Below are 22,182 nucleotides of genomic sequence, written 5' to 3' on the forward strand. Positions count from 1 at the left end.
AAAGGGAACCCTAGTGCACTGTTGGTGGGAATGCAGACTGGTATAGCCACTATGGAAAACAGTATGGAATTTCCTCAGAAAACTAAAAATGGAACTGCCTTTTGACCCAGCAATTCTGCTGTTGGGATTATACCCTAAGAACCCTGAAACACCCATCCAAAAGAACCTATGCACCCCAATGTTCATAGCAGCACAATTTACAATAGCCAAGTACTGGAAGCAACCCAAGTACCCATCAGTAGATGAATGGATCAAAAAACTACAGTACATTTACACAATGGAATACTATGCAGCAGAAATAAAGAGCTCCTACCCTTTGGGACAGCATGGATGGAACTAGAGAGCATTATGCTAAGCGAAATAAGCCAGGTGGTGAAAGATATATACCATATGATCTCACCTATACATGGAACCTAATCAACAAAACAAACAAGCAAGCAAAATATATCCAGAGACATTGAAATTAAGAACAACCTAACAGTAACCAGAGGGGAGGTGGGAGGGTTCTGTGGGGGAAAATGGGGGAAGAGTTTTGAGGAACATCTATAAAGGACACATGGACAAAACCAATGGGAGGTAGAATCAAGGGTGGGAAGGGGAAAGATGGAGTAGGGGGGAGTAGGGGGAGTAAAATGGAGACAACTGTACTTGAACAACCATTAAACTAAAAAAAAATTTTTTTAAGAAAAATAAAGTTATATTACTTGAAAAAAAACAATGCAAAAAGTGTAACTAAACTTGACTCTTTTTGAGAAAGTCAATAAAATGCCAGTGTGACTAGAATATAGACAGTAAGAGGCAAACATGGGACAAGATATTATATTGGGAGGGAGGAAGGGAGTGGATATCATAGAATCTTGGTAGCTGTCTGATCTTGGACCAATTACTGAGTATCTCAGACACTCAAGTTTTCTCATCTGTATAACGGGCATAATAATAGTACCCATATAATAAGTACCACATAAGGTACATGTAATGGGGCACTAGTGCTACATACTATTAAATCAGTAAGTATGTAAAGCCCATAGCACAGGCACATAATAAAGGGAAACAGTCATGGCAGTAAGTGCTCAGAATGAGACTGAAGGAGGACTGGGGTGGGATCCACACAGCAGGATAACTAAAACTGGACCTGGCAAGGCAGGTAGACTTTCGATAGAGGAGACAGGAGATGACATTCCACAGAAGAGTCGTTTTGTGGCCAGTGCATGGACATGATAATGAATGTGGTTCATTTCCCCATGGTAAGGAATCTGACCTGATTGTGGAGTTAAGATATAACAGAGACAAGATCATAGTTGAGCTTGATGATCATAACTCCTGTAGGTAGGAGAAGAACCCTCGGCCATGGGAGGGTGTTATATAGAGGATTGGCATGATTCAGGATTGTGGGGTCACAGGTTCCCCGGGCTACAAAGTTATTATGGTGGGTAGAACAAAGGGTATTGGCCACATGGAAACTTCTGGGAAAGCTCTGAGCTCAGGTGAGCATAATCAGACAGTGCATAAATCAGGAGTTGAGACTGTAAGACCGTTTCTTCAGAAAGAAAAGGAAGAATATGAAGGACTTCCTTTAATGACCTGAGCCACTTTCCCCCTCTCCTGCCCTGGGATTTCTTTCTAAATCCTCTATTGAGAGAGGACTGTATCACTCAGGCACCCCTCAGTTATCTCCTTTGGCAGCAGTGGCCAATGTTACAGTCTTTCCAAGAAGCCTGGCTCCAGAATGTCTTCTGTGCACTCCCCTGCAAGGGACAGCAGAGTCTATTTTTGAACTATGACCAGTTTGGAAGGTGTCTTCTGGCTCTAGCTATGTTTAGTTTCAGGAGAAGTATGAGCTGGGCTTTTTGTTGGGGTCGGGGATGGGAATTGGGAACAGCCATTTCCACCTTTCTGTGGAATAGGTCTGGAAAATTGCTTCTGTCTAAGGGTGTCTCCTTGGAATGTCTTAGTCACCAGCCTAGTTCTTTTTGCCTGGTAAATATTTTTGGAAAGGATTTTCTTCCAGCACTCCCCCACCCCCACCAGAGTCAGACCAGAGTCAGATCCCCACCAGGAAGCGGTCTGAACTGATTATTCCAGCCTAGATGCCACATCAGCCTCTTGCCTTTGGTGACTGGCTCTAAGTAAAGTAGAAGCAGAGATGGACATTTTGTCAGTGAAACTAGCTAATGTCTATACCCTACAACACAGGCCAAGAAGAGAAATGGAAAATAGAATTGTGTGGTTACATAATAAAAGTAGTGATGATGACCAACAAAAACAAATTCATGGTCCTATTAGAGGGAGGGTCGTACAGTTCCTGAGATTTAACCTTGTTACTTTGTTTACCTTATGGTGTTCTGTGTGCAAGGTGAGTCTGCTACCCCTAGAGGGCAGTCACAGCCCTCCTGATACAGTGGCCCTTCTGTTCACAAGGGTTCCCATTTCCTTCAACCCATTTCATGTTTTTTCTTCTCTTGTTTTGAAAACACTTTCAGAATAAGCTTTGTTTATCAAGACATAACAAATAGGTTTTACAACACAGTTATGACTTTTGACTATCCTTCCACCTGATGGGCCTTGAACAGATACAGTTCTAGCCAGAAAGGAAACTGGCTTTAAGGTTGACTTGCACAGCTTAGTGGAAGTGAATGTGTAGGTTCAAATGCCTTTCTGAGGAATTGATTAGATCTGTTATATTTGCTGATAGAAAAACTTGAGAAAAACAGGTTTTTTATCTCGTGTGAGCCTCAAAGACTATAAAATAGCATGTGAACTTTGATTATATATCTCAGTGGTAGAGTTATGTGTAATTTTTACTCGTTCTTCTTTAATCCTGTCAATGAAATCATGGATAGAGTTTTTAAAAATCTAATTTCTAATTTACCCTTTAAAAGTTTTATTACTTTTACATGAACATCTTGTTAGAAAAACATATAATATCATAGTTGAAGCCAGTCCCTTTTCATTATAACAATTTGTTTTATATGTCTCCAGAACTAATTCCAAGAAGTTTCATCCATATATAATAGTGTTTTGAGTGTGCTTCTGTGGTTGATATAATTGATGTATTCATTCTTGGACATCATTTCATGCAAGTTCATATAAATACACATTATGCTTTTTAAATAATGCCATATCTTTCCTATGTAGAAGCAAAAAAGACAATTCAAAATAAGTCTCATTTTCTATAAGAAAACTTTTAAAATCTGATACTATACAATATTTTATGTATTTTAAGACACACATGTGAACACCTTTGAAACTGGGATGTGTCTTTAGCTCAGTACCATCCTAAACTTGATAAAATATAGCGTAAGAAACCCTAAATTTCCAGTCTTCCAGTTTTATATTACTTTACACACAACACCAATAGTCCTATGAACCTCCCCTTATATCACTTATATCAGTTTATCTTCATAATATCCCTCCAAGGAAAGCTATGAACAGTTATCAGAAACCTAATTTTATAATACAGAAACAAAAATAGTTTTTTCCAGTGTTAAAATTATAAGTGACAGGGATCAAGCCATAAGTTATTATAAAAGCTGATACAACTCTCTCATCTCATTTTTCTCTTTTATTGGAAGTCTTGGGTTCAAATCCCAGCTCTGCCACTTTCCTTGGAGAGTTATTATTAAATAGAATATTCATGCATGAAAGTCCCAGCTTGGCTGGCACAGAGCAGTTGCTCAATAAAAAGTAGCTATTATTATCAATGTTAATACTATTTATGCCCTCTTTTCCTCTCTATTTATAATGAACACAGCTTAAAGTTTTCTGGTATTTTTTAAAGTATTTATTTAAAGACCAAAATAGTTTATAAAATGTCTTCTGGTCCATTATAGATTTTGTTATAATTTTACACAGGCCACCACTGTCAGCATGTTCTTAGTTTTATGTAAGCAGGCAAAATGGAGTCTGGGCCCTGCAGGAATTCCCAGTCCAAAATGGATCAACTAGTTAAACAACCTTGAAAAAGTCATGTAAGCTATTCTGAACCACAGAGTCATCAGTCCTTTCCATTTCTTAGAGGTCAAAAGTCGGGAAGAACTATTTATACCCATAAATGTGGTGAGGACCTTGAGTAAATAAATATTGCATTATTACAATTATTTAATAAATTGCATTATTACATTATTTAATAAATCTTGCATTATTATTTGTTAATTATTGTGTTATTTTCCATATGAAGAACTATAAACCTACTTTTGCCCCACCCTGTATATGTTTAAACATTAGAAAGTTCATCATGCACACACACACACACACACACAGAAGCAGCACCCAGAGAGTATTCAACCCTGCACTTTTTTAAAAGCCATAGTATTATTATCTGTGTCTTTCCGGTTTCATTAAATGACCAAAAGTTTTTCTCTTTATGACTAATCATGAAATATCTAAAATATTTCAGATTTTATATTTAATAAGAATTTAAAGATTAATATACTTAATTTCACCTGGCTTTTTGGTCTCTGAAACAACCAGTGTTATTTCTTGTTTAACCTCTCAGAGATAGTTTTTATAGATATTCATATATTTTCCTGCGTACCTATATGTATACCTATTTTTTATTTTAAAATACAGTGATGTACTGTACTTAGTCTTATGCATCTTGCCTTTTCTTTAATGTCACATCTTGGATATTGTTCAAAATAAGTTTGTAAGGATAGTATTGATCTTTTGTATGGCTACATTGTATTTTATCACTCAGGTTAAATTCATTTCTTAAAACAATATCCTGTTAGACATTTATGTTGTTTCAAGCCTTTTTGCTATTATAAACAATGCTACAGTGAGTGACTTCATATGCGGGCCATTTTCCACACATGTAAGCTTATCTTTATAAACTCCTAGAAGTGAAAATGCTGCTGCAGAGGCAGGTGCTTTTATAATTTTCATAGAAATTGCTAATTGTCCTGATGACTACTTGTAACAGGTTAAATAGCTACCGTCAGTGTATGGGAATAACTGTTTCTCTACAACTTTGCCAACACATATATTATTGAACCTTTCTCCAATTTTCTATTTAATCATTTTTTGTTTTGTTTTGTGTTTTTGCTTTGCTCTCACAGAGGTCAGCAGAACTGGTTGCAGTTAGATCACCGAGTTCTTGACCATGATTTGCCCAAAAAACCAGGCCCAACTATTTTGTACTTTGCTGTGAGGTATGTATCTACAGACACGCCCAGCATCCCCTACCTCCCTTTAAAAAAACAAGAAATTTTGGTAATCAGAGATTGAGAATTAAAAAAAGAAGCAACCTATCAAAATATTATTATGTGAAAGAGATTCTCTACTTCCTTAGTCTGGTATGGTAACCAAGTTACCATACAAGAATGGTTTTCTTTGAACATGAAGGATAGAATCTCCTACCTGTATTACTCAAAGCATCTTGGATCAATTTAAAGTTGAAAAATATAGGTACTGTAACATACTTTGGGATTTTTATATTTGAATTATGGCAAACATTTATAATTACATTTTCTGTAGGAATGTTTTATACAGACTGTGGAAATAATTGAATTTATATAATTTCATATTCACACCTTTACTTTGAAAAGAAGATAAAATGCAAACAAATGCTCACTGAAAGAATGATTTTAGCAGTGCAGAAATCTGAATTCAGCTTGCAGGCAGACAGAGAGACTGCCAAGAACAGTGCAGTCCTTGACTGATCCCTGAGCTCTGCTTCAGTAAGTCATGTAATGAGGCCAGGGGCAAGGGACGAGGGATGGGTCATTTCCTCCTGAAATGGATGCATTCGTTAAATCAATGATTTCTTAAAACCTGGCCATGATGGAAATATTTTTCACATTAATTATTCACACTCTAAGATAAAAGAAATGTTAAGAATAGTAACACCCATGTTCCTGTATCTAGCTTAAGAAAGAAGACATTACCAATTTTGTTAAAAGCCCCTCTCCCCACTATCCTGAATTTGATAAGTTTTGCTTTCCTAGTCTGAAGCCAAATATGGTAAAATAAGCTAAGATAATAGATTTACCATAAATCTATATCAACGTGAAAAATATTCCTTTAGTTTGAGCTTATGTTATTTTGGGGGTGTTGAAACGTACTTTGTTTCCACATGATAGTGGAAGCTTCTTATTTTTCTTTTTGGGTTTTTTTTATACTACAATTAGGGGAAATCATGGTGACTTTCACACTTTTTTCTTTAACTTCAGTGTGTTCCATGAAATCCAAAAGTGTGGTAATAAGATGTCCTCCCTTTTTCTTTAAGGATCTTTTTATAATATGAATTGATGGTGACTGTAGATGGCAGCTACTCTTTACTCCCTAAAGGAAGTGGCAACAACCCTAGTTTGTTTTCTGCTTTCTGCTCTGAAATCTGGTTTAGAATTTCTTTTTACCACCAGAAGTTAAATTTTTAAACCCCAGGAAAGGGGAGTATAATGGAAATTTGTCTAGGAATGCAGCCAGTATGGAAAAATGCACAGAAATCCAAAAGAAAAACACAGGAGTTTCTTGGAAGCAGTGTGACATGAGTCCACTGCTTGTGTCCATGGAAATGCAGGAAAAGACAAACATAAGTCAGCAAGGAAGAGGAAAAAATTCTATTAGTAATAAAGCAGGGGTCAGAGAATAAAGAAATTTTAATCTTGTATTATGTAGGGAAAATGGCTCAACATATATCAGGATTTTTACAAATAATTGTATTATCACTATAAACATTTCCAGGTATATAAAAGTATACTGTGAAAAATAAAAATTACTCTCTGCCATGCTTCTTCCTTAACCTCTACCCCCAATTCATTCCCCTTCTTAAAGAAAAATAAGGGTGACAAGTTGTTTGGTGACTTACTTTATTTTTTCACTTGGAGATCTTTCATTGGGTGGATTAAAATCTACTTTTGAGCTTCCATAATTGAGCTATCCAGTCTCCTATTAAGCATTTCAGTTTCAGGTACTCCAATCATTGTGCGCACATGCAGTGTTTGTGGAGAGGAACTTAGTGGAAGTGTTATGTCTTGAGAGAATTTAACAAGTGCCACATATTTAGTAACCAGGCCTGTGTTCCAGTTCTTTGACAGCTGTTATCTGGTCTATTGTTGGTCTCAAAATACTAGAGGAGGAAACTATGTCTTTCCTTCTGTACAGTCATTCATAAAGCCACCCTATCTTTTCAGAGCAGGTTCCTGAGATGCCAGAGCATCCTGCAGCTTGTCCCTGAGTTTCAGCACTTAGTATTATCTCCAGAGTGCCCCACAATCACTTGGCATGATGACTTCATGTTTAACACCCTTATAAAGTTTTTAATTATTCACTTAATTCTTCCTCCCAACATAATAGTGAGATAATAGTCTTTGTTATTATTCCAATTAAGTACTTGTTGCAACTCCAATTTAATTAAAGAAATGATCAAGCAAAAACACACCAAAAAATTAAGGGAACTTGACAGAGGTCATTTAGTGAAATGTAGTTCTTGGAGGTTCTACCAATGTGGTTGCTGTGCATCTGATGAAGTCATGCTTTCAGGGGGCCTCTGGCCTCCTTTTTCAAGAAAACAGAACTGATGGTGTTAGTTATATCACAGCAGATACCAGCACCAACTCTCTACGTTGCCAGCATTACTAAACATTCCCTGAAGAACAGAACCAACCACAGTGTTTGACTTTGTTGGATATCTGGTCACTATAGGGACCTCTGGAAACACTCAAGACCTCTTAATATAGCAGGGTCACTTTCATTGCCTCTCCCATCAGCAAGGTGAGCTGTGTGCACTGCAACTTGGGTGCCAGCTTCATTTACGGTCACCAAGCTGCACAGCCGCCGAGTTGCCAATGCACAGGGAGAAAGGAAAGTATCCAAATGCCAACAACAGTGAAGATAGGTTCAGTAAGTTATGTCATTTTTATAGTGAATAATTGGTCCCTTTAGTAAAAGAGATTAGATGAAAAGTACATTACTTTTCAGAGCTTCTCCCAGGGAGGGGACATATGGAGTTATCCTGGGAAATTTTTCAAATGACACAGTCACACCCCTCCAACCCCCAAATCCCCTGACCTACCCACATTCCTGGCCCAAATTCTGGTGCAATGCCCTGGAGATGGTGAGCATGGTCTTGGGCCAGTCGGTTGTGAGTAGTAAAGAGAGATCAGGAGGTACAAAATTATTTTGCAAAGTATTATGCAAACATAATAAAATATCACTTTTTTTCATTGTAGCATTTTTGAAAAAAGAAAATATCATACTAGTTTTGCTCTTCAGAACTTTCCTCTCTGTTGAAATATAGCATTAATCTGGGGGCAGGCACTGGGCTAAATATGGCCTCATTGATTCCTGAGCTAAGCCCTCAGGTTCTGCAGCTTTGGGAGGTAAGACTTTTCCTGGCTATTATTTCCCAGGATTCAGGGAGCAGCTTAGAAATGCCTGCTGCTTCTGCATGGAGCAAAGAAAACATTTAAGGTGAGGGCACTTAGTTCCCCCTTTATTAAACAGTTGTCTTTTCTTCAGTTATAAAATCTCAATGATATGTGCTAAATATGTACACAACACATGTGTGTACAGGTGACCCATAATTTATTTATACACCATAATTCATTTAACCAAGTCTCCATTTCCATGTGAGTCCCAACTCCCTCTGGATGCTGGTGGAATTCTCAGGCTGGAGCTTGTTATCGTTATCTGCTGAGTAAATTATCTTCCCCAAACACATTGGCCTCTTTGGTAATGCAGCCCAGATGTGAGCATTTGAAAAGCTTGATAGTGAGTGAGCAAGAGTTTAAATCAGAGAGTAGGGACTTGGCATGACCTCATGAGAAAAGCTCCCATTCCCTCCAGGGAGGGCAAGTGGAGGTAGCTCAGGCTGGTACCACCCAGCCACACTCAAAGCCAAGATCTTGACGTCTTTCACCCCCATTCTTCTGAATACCTCTGGGTTCTTCTTCTTCTTCTTCTTCTTCTTCTTCTTCTTCTTCTTCTTCTTCTTCTTCTTCTTCTTCTTCTTCTTCTTCTTCTTCTTTCTAGTCTTTCCCTCCTCCTCCCTCTTTCCTTCTCTTCTTTCCAAGTCACCTTTGTTGTGCCCCAAGACAATAAGGGGCCATCAGAGGTAGCCTGAAGCATTGTCTATGACACTCAGGCCTGAGGAGTCACCACATTAGTGAAAGTTCTAGAAGGAGATGTGGGAGAAATTGCCACCTCTCTTGTCGAAGTAGCTGCAAATTCGGAGTCTTTGAAAGACAGCTGAGTGCCTATTCAATGCACCCTGCCCTGGTTCTGGAATTTTGGCCTTTAGGAAGACTTTAACTCAAGGAAGAATCATGACTAAACCTGTGGGTCCCCATCATTTGGCCTGATTTTTCTTTTAAAGAGAGCCAAGTGTATGGAATACAATCTCACAGATAAAGGCTCTGGTGAATATGGAAAGGTGCTCCCAGTAAGCAGATCACAAAACAGGATGTGCGGCATGATTACACTTATTTATATGGATGGAAAATGAAGTTTAAAATGTTAACAGTACTCAATCTCTGATGAACAATTGTAGGAATGATTTTTATTTCTTTTTTGCTTCTCTATATATTTTTCCTACGATGAATATATAACTTGATCATTTTTTCGTGGAAGTCTGAATGATCGAAGGAAGATAAGTTAAAAGGCTTGTGACTTTATGGCCATGAGTTATTTCAAAGCTGTCAAAGAGTTGGTCATTTACAATAAGGAGAGGACAGGAAAATTTATCTTTTGGGGAAGGAATGTGACTACAAACCCCAGAGAAATGAATCATTCCTCTTACTGTGGCTCACCAGAGGCTATTTGAGGGTGAGTTAGCCAGAGCTCTTTGCATATACACCACACTCCCACTTGAATGCATGATATCCCAGAACCCGGAGAATGCACTATCAGTTGTCTTAATATCCACCGTGACCTAAGTGGCTTAACCCATTCTTGAACTTCTAGGCAATTGGTTAGCAGCCTCCATCTTTGAGGATCCAACATTCCTAATTCATATGAAAAGTTCCGGACAGACACAGAATCCTTCAAAACTCATGCTCAATCCTGATTCCAGTTTCTTACAGAATTGTATTTCTGTATGCTCCCTGACCCAACATCAGGCATCATTTGTGGGAATCTGCTCAGCCTTCTCTGCAATCTGTCCTCAGAGTGACACCAAAAAGGCAGAAGGAAAGAATCAGGATTGTGAAGGGAGAAAAAAAAATGTAGGATGCAGAAGTGAAAAGCTTGGTCTTTAGTGCAGGGCTTCTCAATAGTGGCACTATTAACATTTGGGGCTGGATAATTTCATTGTAAGGAGCTACACTGTATATAGGATGTTTGCAGCATCCTAGTCTCTACCCTCAAGAAGCCAGTAACACCCCCCAAATCAAGTCAACCAAAAATGTCTAATATTATTGCCATGTGCACTTCACCCACCCAGAGAACCAGTGCATTAGCATCATTCTTGGGTTCCAGTCACAGCTCTTCCATTTCCTGAGAGCTGTGTGGCTCTCAACCTCATTATGGGCCTACTTCCTAACCTATAAAACAGAGCTGGAACTGGTTGTAGTAAAGGAGGTGTCAGAGGATTATAGGTGTTAGCGTGTAATGTAGACCCTCAATAAACATGAACTATTTTTAGGATATAAATATCAGAGACTCCTTCAACCACATTCAGTGGGTAAAACATTTGTAATGTGACATATGGCTTTGAATATGGAAACGTTGGAACTGTCTGGCTTGGGGCTAATGCATTCACTTTTTCTTCATCTTTCACCAGTCCCAGCCCTACCCTCCCTGTTGAGCTTACCTTTCCTGTCCCCTACCCACCTCCTTCACAGAGCACACTTCCTTCTTTCCTCTGGAGTGAGGAAGCAGACTCTTTTGCAATTTTGAAGGGAAGAAGCAAGTACTTGGAATTCACCTGTGACCCTGATGCTTCACAGTTGTCTGGGGAAGAAGACTCCCTCCCCTTTGGACAGGTCATAGCAAGGCCTTCCCCTCCTGGGCCTCTAGGCCTTCACTGGAGAACTCAGAAAAAGTACCATTGTGGGAGAGGCACAGAGGGCAGGTTTCTACAAGCTTACCTGGAGGGCCATCTTTGGTCCTTCTGGCTTTACCTGGAAATTTAGAAGTGGGGAAGAGTTTTCCTGGTAGGGAAGTCACCGGGACTGTACCCCTTTCAGAGATGAAAGGATCCGATGGGACTGCCAGAAGCACAGCATAATAGCCTCAAGAAAGTGAAATACACTTAAATTACACTGCTATCTTCAGCAGCATTATTAAGTAAGTCTATGATGTTGCAGGGTCATTACAAGCAATGAACAGAGATCTCCCTGCTCATAATGTGAATTAGGATCTGATCAAAATCTATTTATGCAGGTGGCCACTCTGAGTGATAAAAATTACCCACAATGGCTGAATGAGGTGTTTTAATTTATCCCTCACTGGATGCCAGACACAAATTCAACATCGTTCAGAATGCAAAATAATTGAGCAGCCCTTGCCAATTTACCTTCTTGTCTGAGATATCACTCAAATATAGCAAAGGCCCTGGAACTCATAGAAAATGTGCTCAGCTGGGAAGGAAATGTCCTAACTGCTTAGAAGAGTTTTCATTTCACAGTATTTGCCCATTCTGTGTCAAAATTGGTGCTTCTGTCGCATTTTGTTTCCTTGAAAAAAAAGATCTTAGGGAGGACACCTGGAATTTCCTTTCTTGCTTTTATAGTTAAAGTTTTGAAGAAGTTCCCAACTAAGTCATCACCTTTTGTTACAGTCCCTCAGTAGAGGAATAATAATAATACAGTAATAATCACCACTACTTACTGGCTGCTGACTGTTGACCACATTTAAAACATCTCTCAACCTGTCTGGCATCACTCAGTGGATTGAGTACCAGCCTGCAAACCAAAAGGTCACCAGTGCGATTCCCACCTGGGGCACATGCCTGGGTTGCAGACCAGGTACCCTCTGGGGGCATGCAAGAGGCAACTAATTATCTCTCACACATAAATGCTTCTCTCTTCCTCGCCTTCTCCCTCCCTTCTACTCTCTGTAGAAATAAATAAATAAAATCTTTAAAAAATAAATAAAATAGACTTCCAGCCAAGATGGAGGCATAGGTATATACACTTTGCCTCCTCACAGAGCCAAAAGAAGGACAACAACAAATTTAAAATCAAAAACAACCAAAACTGCCAGAAAATTGAACTGTATGGAAGTCCCACAGCCAAGGAGTTAAAGAAAAAACATTCATTCAGACTGGTAGTAGGGGCAGAGACAGGCAGCCAGAGCAGAAAAGACAGGCAACAAGCCAGGAGCTGAAGGACTGGGCAGGCAAGGTGGTGCTGGCAGTCCCACATTGCATGTGGATATACCGGGAGGAGCAACTGGGGAGCAAGGCAGACTGCACAACCCAGGATTTGAGTGAGAGAAAAGAAAGCCTCAAAACCTCTGGCTGTAAAAGTCTATGGGGGGTTTCAGCAGCAGGAAAAACTCCCAGCCTCACAGGAGAGTTCATTGGAGAAACCCACAGGGTCCTAGAACAAACATAAAACCACCCTCCTGGGAATCAGCACCAGAAGGGCCCAATTTGCTTGTGGGTAGTGGGGGAAGTGACTGAAAGCCCTCCGAGAGCCAAGCACGTGACAGTGTTTCTTCTCTGAACTCTTCCCCACATACAGCGCCACAACTCAGTGATGGGGGTTGACCAGCCCTTGCAAATACCTAAGGTTCCACCTCTTACAATATAACAGGTATGCCAAGACAAAGAAATATGACCCAAATGAAAGAACAGATTCAAATTCCAAAACTAGAACTAAGTGATGAAGAGGTAGCCAACCTATCAGATGCAGAGTTCAAAACACTGGTAATCAGGATGCTCACAGAAATGGTTGAGTATGGTCACAAAATAGAGGAAAAAGTGAAGGCTATCCAAAGTGGAATAAAGAAAAATAGACAGGGAACCAACAGTGAAGGGAAGGAAACCTGGACTCAAATCAACAATTTGGAGCAGAAGGGAAAAATAAACACTCGACTGGAACAGAATGAAGAAGCAAGAATTCAAAAAAACGAGGAGAGGCTTAGGAAACTCCAGGACAACTTTAAACAATCCAACAGCTGAATCACATGCCAGAAGAAGAGCAAGAAATTGAAAACTTATTTGAAAACATAATGAAGGAGGACTTCCCCAATCTGGTAGAGGAAATAGACTTCCAGGAAGTCCAGGAAGCTCAGAGAGTCCCAAAGAAGTTGGACCCAAGGAAGCACTCACCAAGGCACATCATAATTACATTACCCAAGATTAAAGGAAAGGAGGGAATCTTAAAAGCAGCAAGAGAAAAAGAGACAGTTACTTACAAAGGAGTGCCCATAAGACTGTCAGCTGATTTCTCAAAAGAAAATTTGCAGGCAAGAAGGTGCTGGAAAGAAATATTCAAAGTCATGAAAGGCAAGGACCTACACCCAAGATTACTCTATACAGCAAAGCTATCATTTAGAATGGAAGGGCAGATGAATTGCTTCCCAGACAAAATAAAGTTAAAGGAGTTTATCATCACCAAGCCCTTATTATGTGAAATGTTAAAGGGACTTATCTAAAAAAAAGAAGATGATCAAAACTATGAACAGTAAAATGACAACAAACAACTACCAACAACTGAACCTAAAAACTAAAACAAACTAAGCAAACAACTAGAACAGGAACACAATCACAGAAATGGAGATCACATGGAGGGTGACCATCAGCAGAGAGGGGCAGAGAATGAGGGAAAAGGTGCAGAGAATAAGAAGCATAAAGTAAAGAGACAAAATATACAGGGAGGGTTAAGAATAGTATAGGAAATGCAGAAGCCAGAGAACTTATATGTATGACCCATGGACATGAATTAAGGGGGGGGGGGGGGGGGCCTGGGCAGGGCAGAGGGGAATAAAGGGGAGAAAAATATGGGACAACTGTAGTAGCATAATCAAAAATATATACTTAAAAATAAATAAATAAAATAAAACATCTCTCCTATCTCTGATTTGTTGAGTACGTGAGGAAGGTGAGACACTGAGAATCCCAGCATCTGGCCCAAGGCCCCAAGACCCATCAGTGTTGGAGCTGGGGTTCGAATTATTGGGTAGGCAAAAAAGTCTTTAGTCTTTTCTATAAAATCAAATACACATTTTTCATTTTCACCAATAACTTTATTGATTTGGATATTTTGAGTATGTCTGCTATTGGCTTCTAGTGGGTAGAGACCAGGGGCACTGCTAAATATCTTCCAATGCATAAGATGGCCCCACAGCAAAGAATTATTTGTCCAAAATGTCAATAGTATCAACAAACTTTGCAAACCACTTTGAAACATTTGATCAGTCACAGCACCTTCTCCATACACTGCACACATCTTTTCTTTGCATTTCAGTTTCATTTTTACCTTTATTGAAATAATAAAGCATAACACACTGAAAATTATGTATTTTCTCCCATCTTCAACATTAAAATAGCTGCATAAAAATTGACCAATTTTGATATATTTTTAAATGCATGCTGACATGTCAGCTGTCATAATACAATCTAACAAAATTGTTTTGAGTGAATTTAAAGACAACTAAGCACTACTAGAGCCATCGTATAAAAACAAAAAGCTAAATAGACTTTTTGCCCAACCCAATAGTATCTCTCTAAATCCATTGTGTGAATTTGACCATAATGAGCAAATGCCACAAGATAAAGATGTTGGCCACCTACAAGTAAGAGACAGCCAATGATAGCCCATGCAAACAATCAGTGTTCTGCTCTGTGACACCCATGTGTTGTCACTGGGTAACAGGTCTGCCTCCCCTCCAAGCCATCTCTGTCATGTCATTCAGGTGTGATGTTCTATTATTGCCGATGTGTGGTTAGGTGAACACCTGTTCCATCAAGAAAGGGAAAAATGCTCATGGGAAAAGCATGAAAAGTAGAGACAAAACCTCCCCAAATAAATTCTCTCCTCAAGAAATTGTATTTGTTATGCTGTATGAGATTTGTCTCCAAAACCTATTACTACTCAAAAAGCCTAGGTTCATTTTGAGGCTGAATATTTAACCATAGGTTTTATCTTCACAAAATCTTAGTGAAATTACTCACAATAAGCATGCAGAAAGGAAATAGTATCCTTCTGCCAAAAAGGGCTGAAACAAAAGACTTATTTTATGAGTCTGGGATAGTCCCTTTCATTTGATTAAGAAGTCCTAGATTTGGTTTTCAGTTCATGGCACACATTGATGGGAAGTCATTCTCCCAAATGATCATCCATACTTTTCATACACTCTGTAAATATGAAATCATTACAGTGGTCCCCTTGAGGGAGTGATGGGATCATGAATTCAGGGAGCAAGTAATCCAATACTGAGGCAGACAGGTAGAAAGCAGTAGGGTGAATCACCAGAAAGTGGTAAGAAACAGGATAGGGACCTGTTCACTAGAACTAAAGTATAGTCAGGGGCCTGGGCTTCAGGTACAAGGTGAACCCAGTTTCTAGTAAAAAGGTATCTGTTCAGAGTTGAATAAGCCACAAGTCGATTTGGTACTCAGCCACCTGTTTCCCTGCATATGGTTTCTTAAATTCTTGAAGACTAGCAGGAACACTGCTCTGGCTAATATGCCCTTTCCCTGGAAGGCCCTTCTTCCCTTCATTTCCTGGTGAACTCATGCATTGTTTAAGACTCAGCTCAATTGTTCCAGAGAACACTCATACTTAGTCCTGTGGATTTCAGTTGGGCAGTCTTCTCCCTCTTGAGTCATAAGCTGAGTTCATTGTATCCCTCCCTGGAGCCCCACTTCATTGTATACATGTTATATTTCATTGGACTTGTCATTATAGGAAAGCATTATATCATATTGGTTTAGAATATGAACTTTGAAGTTTGATAAGCTTTAGTTGGAATCATGGCTCCACTACTTCCCACCTATATGATTTTGGGAAGATGCTCTAAATCTCAGTCTTCTCATCCGTAAAATTGGTTTATAATTTGCTATCTACAACATCTGTTTGTACTGAACATTAAGGAAATGATGCATACAGAGTTTTGTTGTCCCTAGCACATAGGTAAGCCTCTATTAATTTGAATCCTTTGGTTGTCAGCAATAGTAACCTATGGTGGCTAACAGAATTGAAGGAAAACTGAACTTATGAGGCCTCAGAAAAGGTTGAATCCAGGCAGGAATCTAGAGAGCAGAAACCAAAGGAGGATTTCATCAAGGTATTGCTGGCAGAACAATAGGCTCCAACCATCTTTGATCTTCAGGTCATTCTAATTATATTGATATTCCAGGGTGAAAGAATCTGACTAGTCTGGCTCAGTCACATGCTCACACCTTGGAGACTTAGCTTGAGCTGAGTGGAGGGAATGTGCTCTGCTCTTTCACATTAGCCAGTGACCCTCACAGCTTTTTGCCTACATGACTCCTGCTGTAGACCACCAACACAAATTAAAAAAAAAAAGTTTTGGAGATAAGGAAAGAATTGAATGACTAGATTTTAAATATTAAGGAATTACTATGAACTTTGTTAGTGTGAAAATTCATTGAGGTTATGCTTTTAATACACTCCTTCTCTGCTAGATATATATAGAAATAATAAAAAGTGAAGGGAAAAAGAATTACCCAATTTTGGCAAAAAAAAAAAAAAAAACAACAAAACAACAGATCATGCATTCTGTCAATCTGACCTGAGATTTTCATAGGACAGGAAGATCACTTCCTTATGAGACTACTCCTTTGACTTTTAAAAAGGTGTTTTATATGTGAATTGCAAACCTGTCACCTTATTTTTTTCCCACTGGTTCTCGTCCTGCTTTTGCAGCGCTAGAGAGCAAACATACTTGTGTGTGTTAACCTGGGGAACATTGCAGTGATCTTGTTTTTGTGCTTGATTTTACTGTCTTTGAACTGCACCCAGCTACCTAGGGCTTAGCTTCCCGCATAAATGCTGGTTGAATGAGGAGATGTGGTCAGAAGGAAGTTCACTTAAGAGCATTGTGTATGGAGTCCCAGGGACCCAAATAGGGACCTTGCCCTCCCATGTAGATGTAGCTCTAAAACTCAGTTTCCGCATCTGTGAAGTGGGGGTAATGATAGATATCTGTCACCCAGGGTTGTTGTGAGAATTAAACAAAGCACATAGAAAGCATTAGGCATGGCCAGGCCATCAGAGAGCTCAGGAAACATTAGCTGAGATGCTGCTTGAACCTGCTCAGTTTCTTAGGGATAAATGTACATGATGGAAAGGAATAAAAGTACACAATGCAAAAGCAAAGAAAGCAGGAAACCACCACCACCTAGATGAACCAGAAGGTCCTTTAGGCTGCAAGGAAGTGAGTAACAGAGGTCATTCCATGTCCCCTGCTTTATGTCCACCATCGCAGTGACTCACTGCTCTCCATTCTGCTCCATCAGCTCCTGCCCTTGACTTTTTTCCATTCCTTCCCCACATCATGGCTCTTGTGTAGAGCCTCTCTGCCTCCACCATTTCCCTCTTGACCTGTCTCTCTGAAACATTATGCGTGATTGCTGTGTCCAGTCCTTGTTTCACTGAGGAGCCTCTTCTGGCAAGGCCCTCCTTCACCCATCCCACTACAACCCATGCCCCTCATCCTGCAAAGGCTGCTCTTGAGTCAGGTGACTAGCCTTGGTCTGTCCAGCAGTGGCCAGGGCAAGAAAAACTAAACTGATGGGAGAATACCCAGATTATAAAGAATTCTGTCTTGGTGAAAGCCAAATTATGAATGTTTATCACCCAAAAGAGATGCTCTTTACCTACAGTACTTTCCCCACCTGGATTTCTTTTTATCTTTCAGAATCCTATTTTATCCTAGCTTTCAGACATAGTTCAAATCCCATCATGTCCTTTAAACTGTTTTAACATATTGCAAGTTTTGCTGTTAGAATTTCTTGAATCCCTTTTGTGTGACAAGCTGTATACTGGGCACTTTATGTATATCTCATTTAAATTACCCTCCTAAGTAAACATCATTATCCCCTTCTGTATACTAAGGATCTTAGACTCAAACCTGAAGCGTTAAATTCCAGAAAATAAATTTTTGTCAAAAACTTGTTAAATAGTTTGTTAAAAAATGTGTTAATTGTTAAAAATGTATAGAGTGTTTTACATATATTATCTCATTTAATTCTTCCCAAAACCCTGTGAAATGCAGTTAGAAAAGATACAAAGACTCTCTGTTCTAGATCTTTCTGATTCCAAAGCCTATTTCTTTCAACCCTCCCTGACCTCCCTACCTTAATCCTTAACTTTTTCCTCTCACAAACCTAACACTCATCAATCTTCATTAATCTCACTTACAAGTGAGACAAACCCTTGTATGTAAAAATATAAAGGACTTACTCTCTTTCTGGAATTTCCCTTGATGATTCAACATTAGAGGTGAAATTCTTCAAATAATTGTACCATCTCAGTGATAAAATCTTCCATGGCCTTTTTCAGTTTTATTTATTTCTTAAATGTTTTGTCATTGTTGAAGACTGGTGGGGGCAAGCAAATGCCCAAGGCCTGGCATGATTTTGCAGAGCTAAGGAGAAGCACACCGAACCATAGTCAGGCTAGCTTTATCTTGACTCTCAACCATTTGAAAATAAATTCTCTTTCAGGACCCAAGCTGTAAATTGTCTTGGGGTGTTATATTCTTCCTGCATTATTCAAGCTGGGTTCCAACTCTTGAGAAAAACGGAACCTTGGCTGGCCCGCTCCCTCACCTCAGAGGCCCCAGCTTCATCATATCAGGATTATGAAAACAGATAGTGTGAAGGACTCTACTCTACTCCCTACATGGGCTGTCAGCTCTCCTAAGAGAGGGACCTGCAATCTCTCTGGCCAAACAGACTCACCAAGCAAAAGCCCAGAAAGGGGGTGGGGGGAGTGGGGCCCAGAATGCTCTGATTTGCATAAGAAAAGACCAAGGTTAAGTACTACTGAGAGTCTGGCTTCCAGCCCTGGGAAAGCCCAAAGCCTGGAGGGATGGATGACTGGGAAGGAGGAGGCTGTTACTGAAACACTCCTGCTAGAAGGGGGTAGGGAGACAGTAGGCGTGGGACCCTCATACCAAACATGTCTGAAAACCATTGCACTGCCTGCAGGCCTCAAGGTTCAATTACATAGTGCTTAGTCAGCTGACTTCTGTTTTCAACTCTCAAAGCACACTTGGGCCTCTTTTGAAGCTGTCTGAAGTGTTATGAGCTCCCAGAACATATATCAAGGAATGGGCCCCTCAGGGAAGTGGGGTTTGCTGATGGATTCCCCCGTGGATTCACTTTAACTCACCTTCGAACACACAAAAACCTAAGAGATTATCTGCATATATGCAAACATTTACCCACATACATACATGTTGCAGATTTCTTTGCAAAGGGGACAAAATGCACAACATCCACTGGCATTTCAAAATTCTCTCATTGCTCTGGGAGAAATTAAATAAAGAAATGAAATCATGCCAAGAGGAGGAAAAATATTTGAAGAAACAACAAATTCGTGTTACTGTTTTTCAGATTTTACATTGAGAGCATATCATTTTTAAAGGACAAAACCACTGTGGAGCTGTTTTTCCTGAACGCAAAGTCCTGTGTGTACAAGGTAAGGTGCCTGTTTGTTACCTTCAGGGAAGGAATCCAGACAGACTGAAGGTGTAGGAAGAAATGGTGCTGCTTGTATTTTATGTTCAGATGAAAAAAAAAAGCCATAATCTTTTCTGTTGATTTTCCTACCCCAGCCTCACCCCCCAAAATGGCAGCTCTTCTCAAATTCTGAGTGAGGAAGACAGCTATCTTTCAGGAATCATGTTCACACAGTCACCACTACTTTCAAGGCAGCTAATACTCCACACAGAAAAACCCAGAAAGGCAGAAAGATGCATCAATCAGATTGTGATTACAACCTCCCAAAAGTCAGACCAGAAATCTTTTTAACAGAGTATGCCTCACACTCAGTACAATTCAAACCAAGGATAGTTTAGGGGCCTCTTCTCAGATCTGGGTACTTTAAAGCAGTTACCTGCAATGAAGGATCTTTTTTAAAATTGTTTTTTATACGTATTAAATTGTTTTATAAGTATCCAATTCATCAAAGACAGATTGCTTTTGTAAAATTCAATAAATACCTGTTGCTAGGAAAATGACCCCATGCTTAGATGTTGCAGCCATGTTACATTGCTATGTTTTAAACACGCTCAGTTCTTGTCTTATCTCCTTGCAGACTGGCATTGCTTTAAACACCTCCAGTGTTGCCTTTCAGGTTATGGTCTCAGTGCTCAGGAGCTCAGACCCCATGCCTGTTTCCAGGGCTGGGGGGAACCTCTTCTGTTCTTATACATGTATTGCCCTAAATCTGAGGGTTCCCAGGGCAGCTGGGTGGTGTCTGGCCTGGAGAGACAAGGGAGAAAGGCTGTGGGTTAGGTCACCCACATTTGTGCTCTTCTCCTAGGCTCCCAAAATGTTAGGGATGGCCCACTGAACACACACAGCTTCAATTGGTGTGAGGTTCAACAAGAGCAGAGGTTTGTTTTTTGTTTAAGTTTATTGAGATATAATTGACTTTACATATTTAATTATACAATCTTTAAAGTATTGACATACACTTTAATAACCAGGAAATGATTAACATAATCAAGATGGGGAATATATCCACCCACTATAGGATTTGCTTTTTCTCACAATAGATTAATTTACATTTTCTAGAGTTTTATATAAATGCATCCATATGGTAGATAATCTTTTTGTCTTCTTTCAAAATTATTTTGAGATTCATCCATAATTGTTGCATGGATCAGTAGTGCATTCCTTTTGATTGCTGAGTAGTAGTCCATTGTATGGCTATACCTTAAATAGTTTATCCATTCACCTATATTTTTTTCCACTTTTTTCAGTTTTACTGATATATGATTGACATATAACATTGTGTAATTTTAAGGGGTATGATGTGATGATCTGATACACTTATATATGATGAAGCAATCCATTCACCTATTGATGGCATTTAGATTGTACTAGTTTGGAGACTATTGCAAATAAATCTACTATGAACATTTATGTACAAATCTTTGTAAGAATATATATACTTTCTTTTCTCAAGGGTAATTACCTAGGAGTGGAATGGCTAGATCATATGGTAGACATATGTTTAACTTTTTAAAGTAATGCCAAACTGTTTTCCAAAGTGGTATGCTATTTTAAATTCCCACCAGCAGTGTATGAGAGTCTTAGCTTTTTCACATCCTTTTCCACACTTGGCATTGTTAGTCTTTTTCATTTAGCCATTCTGATAGGTATGCAATAGTATCACACCATGGTTTTAATTTGCATTTCCCTTATGACATATGATGTTGCTCATTTCTCATGCTAATTTACCATCATATCTTCTCTATGTTTGATCTTTTGCCCAGTTTCTTTGGGCTGTTTGTTTCCTTCTATTTGAGTTCTCAGAGTGTACGTATTCTGGATACAAGTACTTCATTTGTTACATGGATTGCAAATATAGGAGGAACTGTACTATAAGGCCATTGTAATCAAAACAGCCTTGTACTGACATAAAAACAGACACATAGATCAATGGAACAGAATAGAGAGCCCAGAAATAAACTCACACCTTCATAGTCAATGTTTGACAGAGGTAGCAAGCACATACCGTGGGCAAAAGGCAGTTTATTCAACAAATGGTGTTGGGAAAATTGGGCAGATACATGCAGAAAAATGAAACTAGACCGCCTTCTTACATCACACATGAGAATAAACTCAAAATGGAACAAAGATTTAAGTGTTAGACCCAAAACCATTAAAATCCTAGAAGAAATCATAGGCAGAAAAATCTAGGATATAGCTCATAGCAATTTTTTATCAGATATCTCTCCCTGGGCAAGGGAAACAAAAGAAAAATAAATAAATGGAACTTCATCAAACTAAAAAGTTTTTGCATAGCAAAGGAAATCATCAACAAAGTAAAAAGACAATCCACTGAATGGGAGAACATATTCACCAACATATCTGATAAAGGGGTTAACATCCAAAATTTATAAAGTACTTACAAAACTCAACACCAAAAAAACCCAAACAACCCAATTAAAAAATGGGCAAAGGACCTGAACAGACACTTCTCCAAAGAGGACATACAGATGGCCAATAAACATGAGAAGATGCTCAACATCACTAATCATCAGATAAATGCAAATTAAAACCACAATGACTTACCATCTCACACCTGTCAA

General features: G+C 39.2%; 1 protein-coding gene across 7 annotated transcripts in view; it reads left to right on the forward strand.

Annotated features, from left to right (window-relative positions):
• FRMD4B (FERM domain containing 4B) overlaps positions 1–22,182 on the forward strand; it is a 428,456-nt gene that overhangs the window by 310,136 nt on the left and 96,138 nt on the right. For all 7 annotated transcript variants that reach the window (XM_045192106.3, XM_053929250.2, XM_053929249.2 and 4 more), the window contains 2 exons: positions 5,058–5,150; positions 19,475–19,559. In XM_045192106.3, coding sequence (XP_045048041.2) covers positions 5,058–5,150; positions 19,475–19,559 — 178 coding nt within the window. The remainder of the gene's footprint in view (positions 1–5,057; positions 5,151–19,474; positions 19,560–22,182) is intronic.

This window comes from Desmodus rotundus, chromosome 8, assembly GCF_022682495.2.
Source record: "Desmodus rotundus isolate HL8 chromosome 8, HLdesRot8A.1, whole genome shotgun sequence".
Lineage (NCBI taxonomy): Eukaryota > Metazoa > Chordata > Mammalia > Chiroptera > Phyllostomidae > Desmodus > Desmodus rotundus.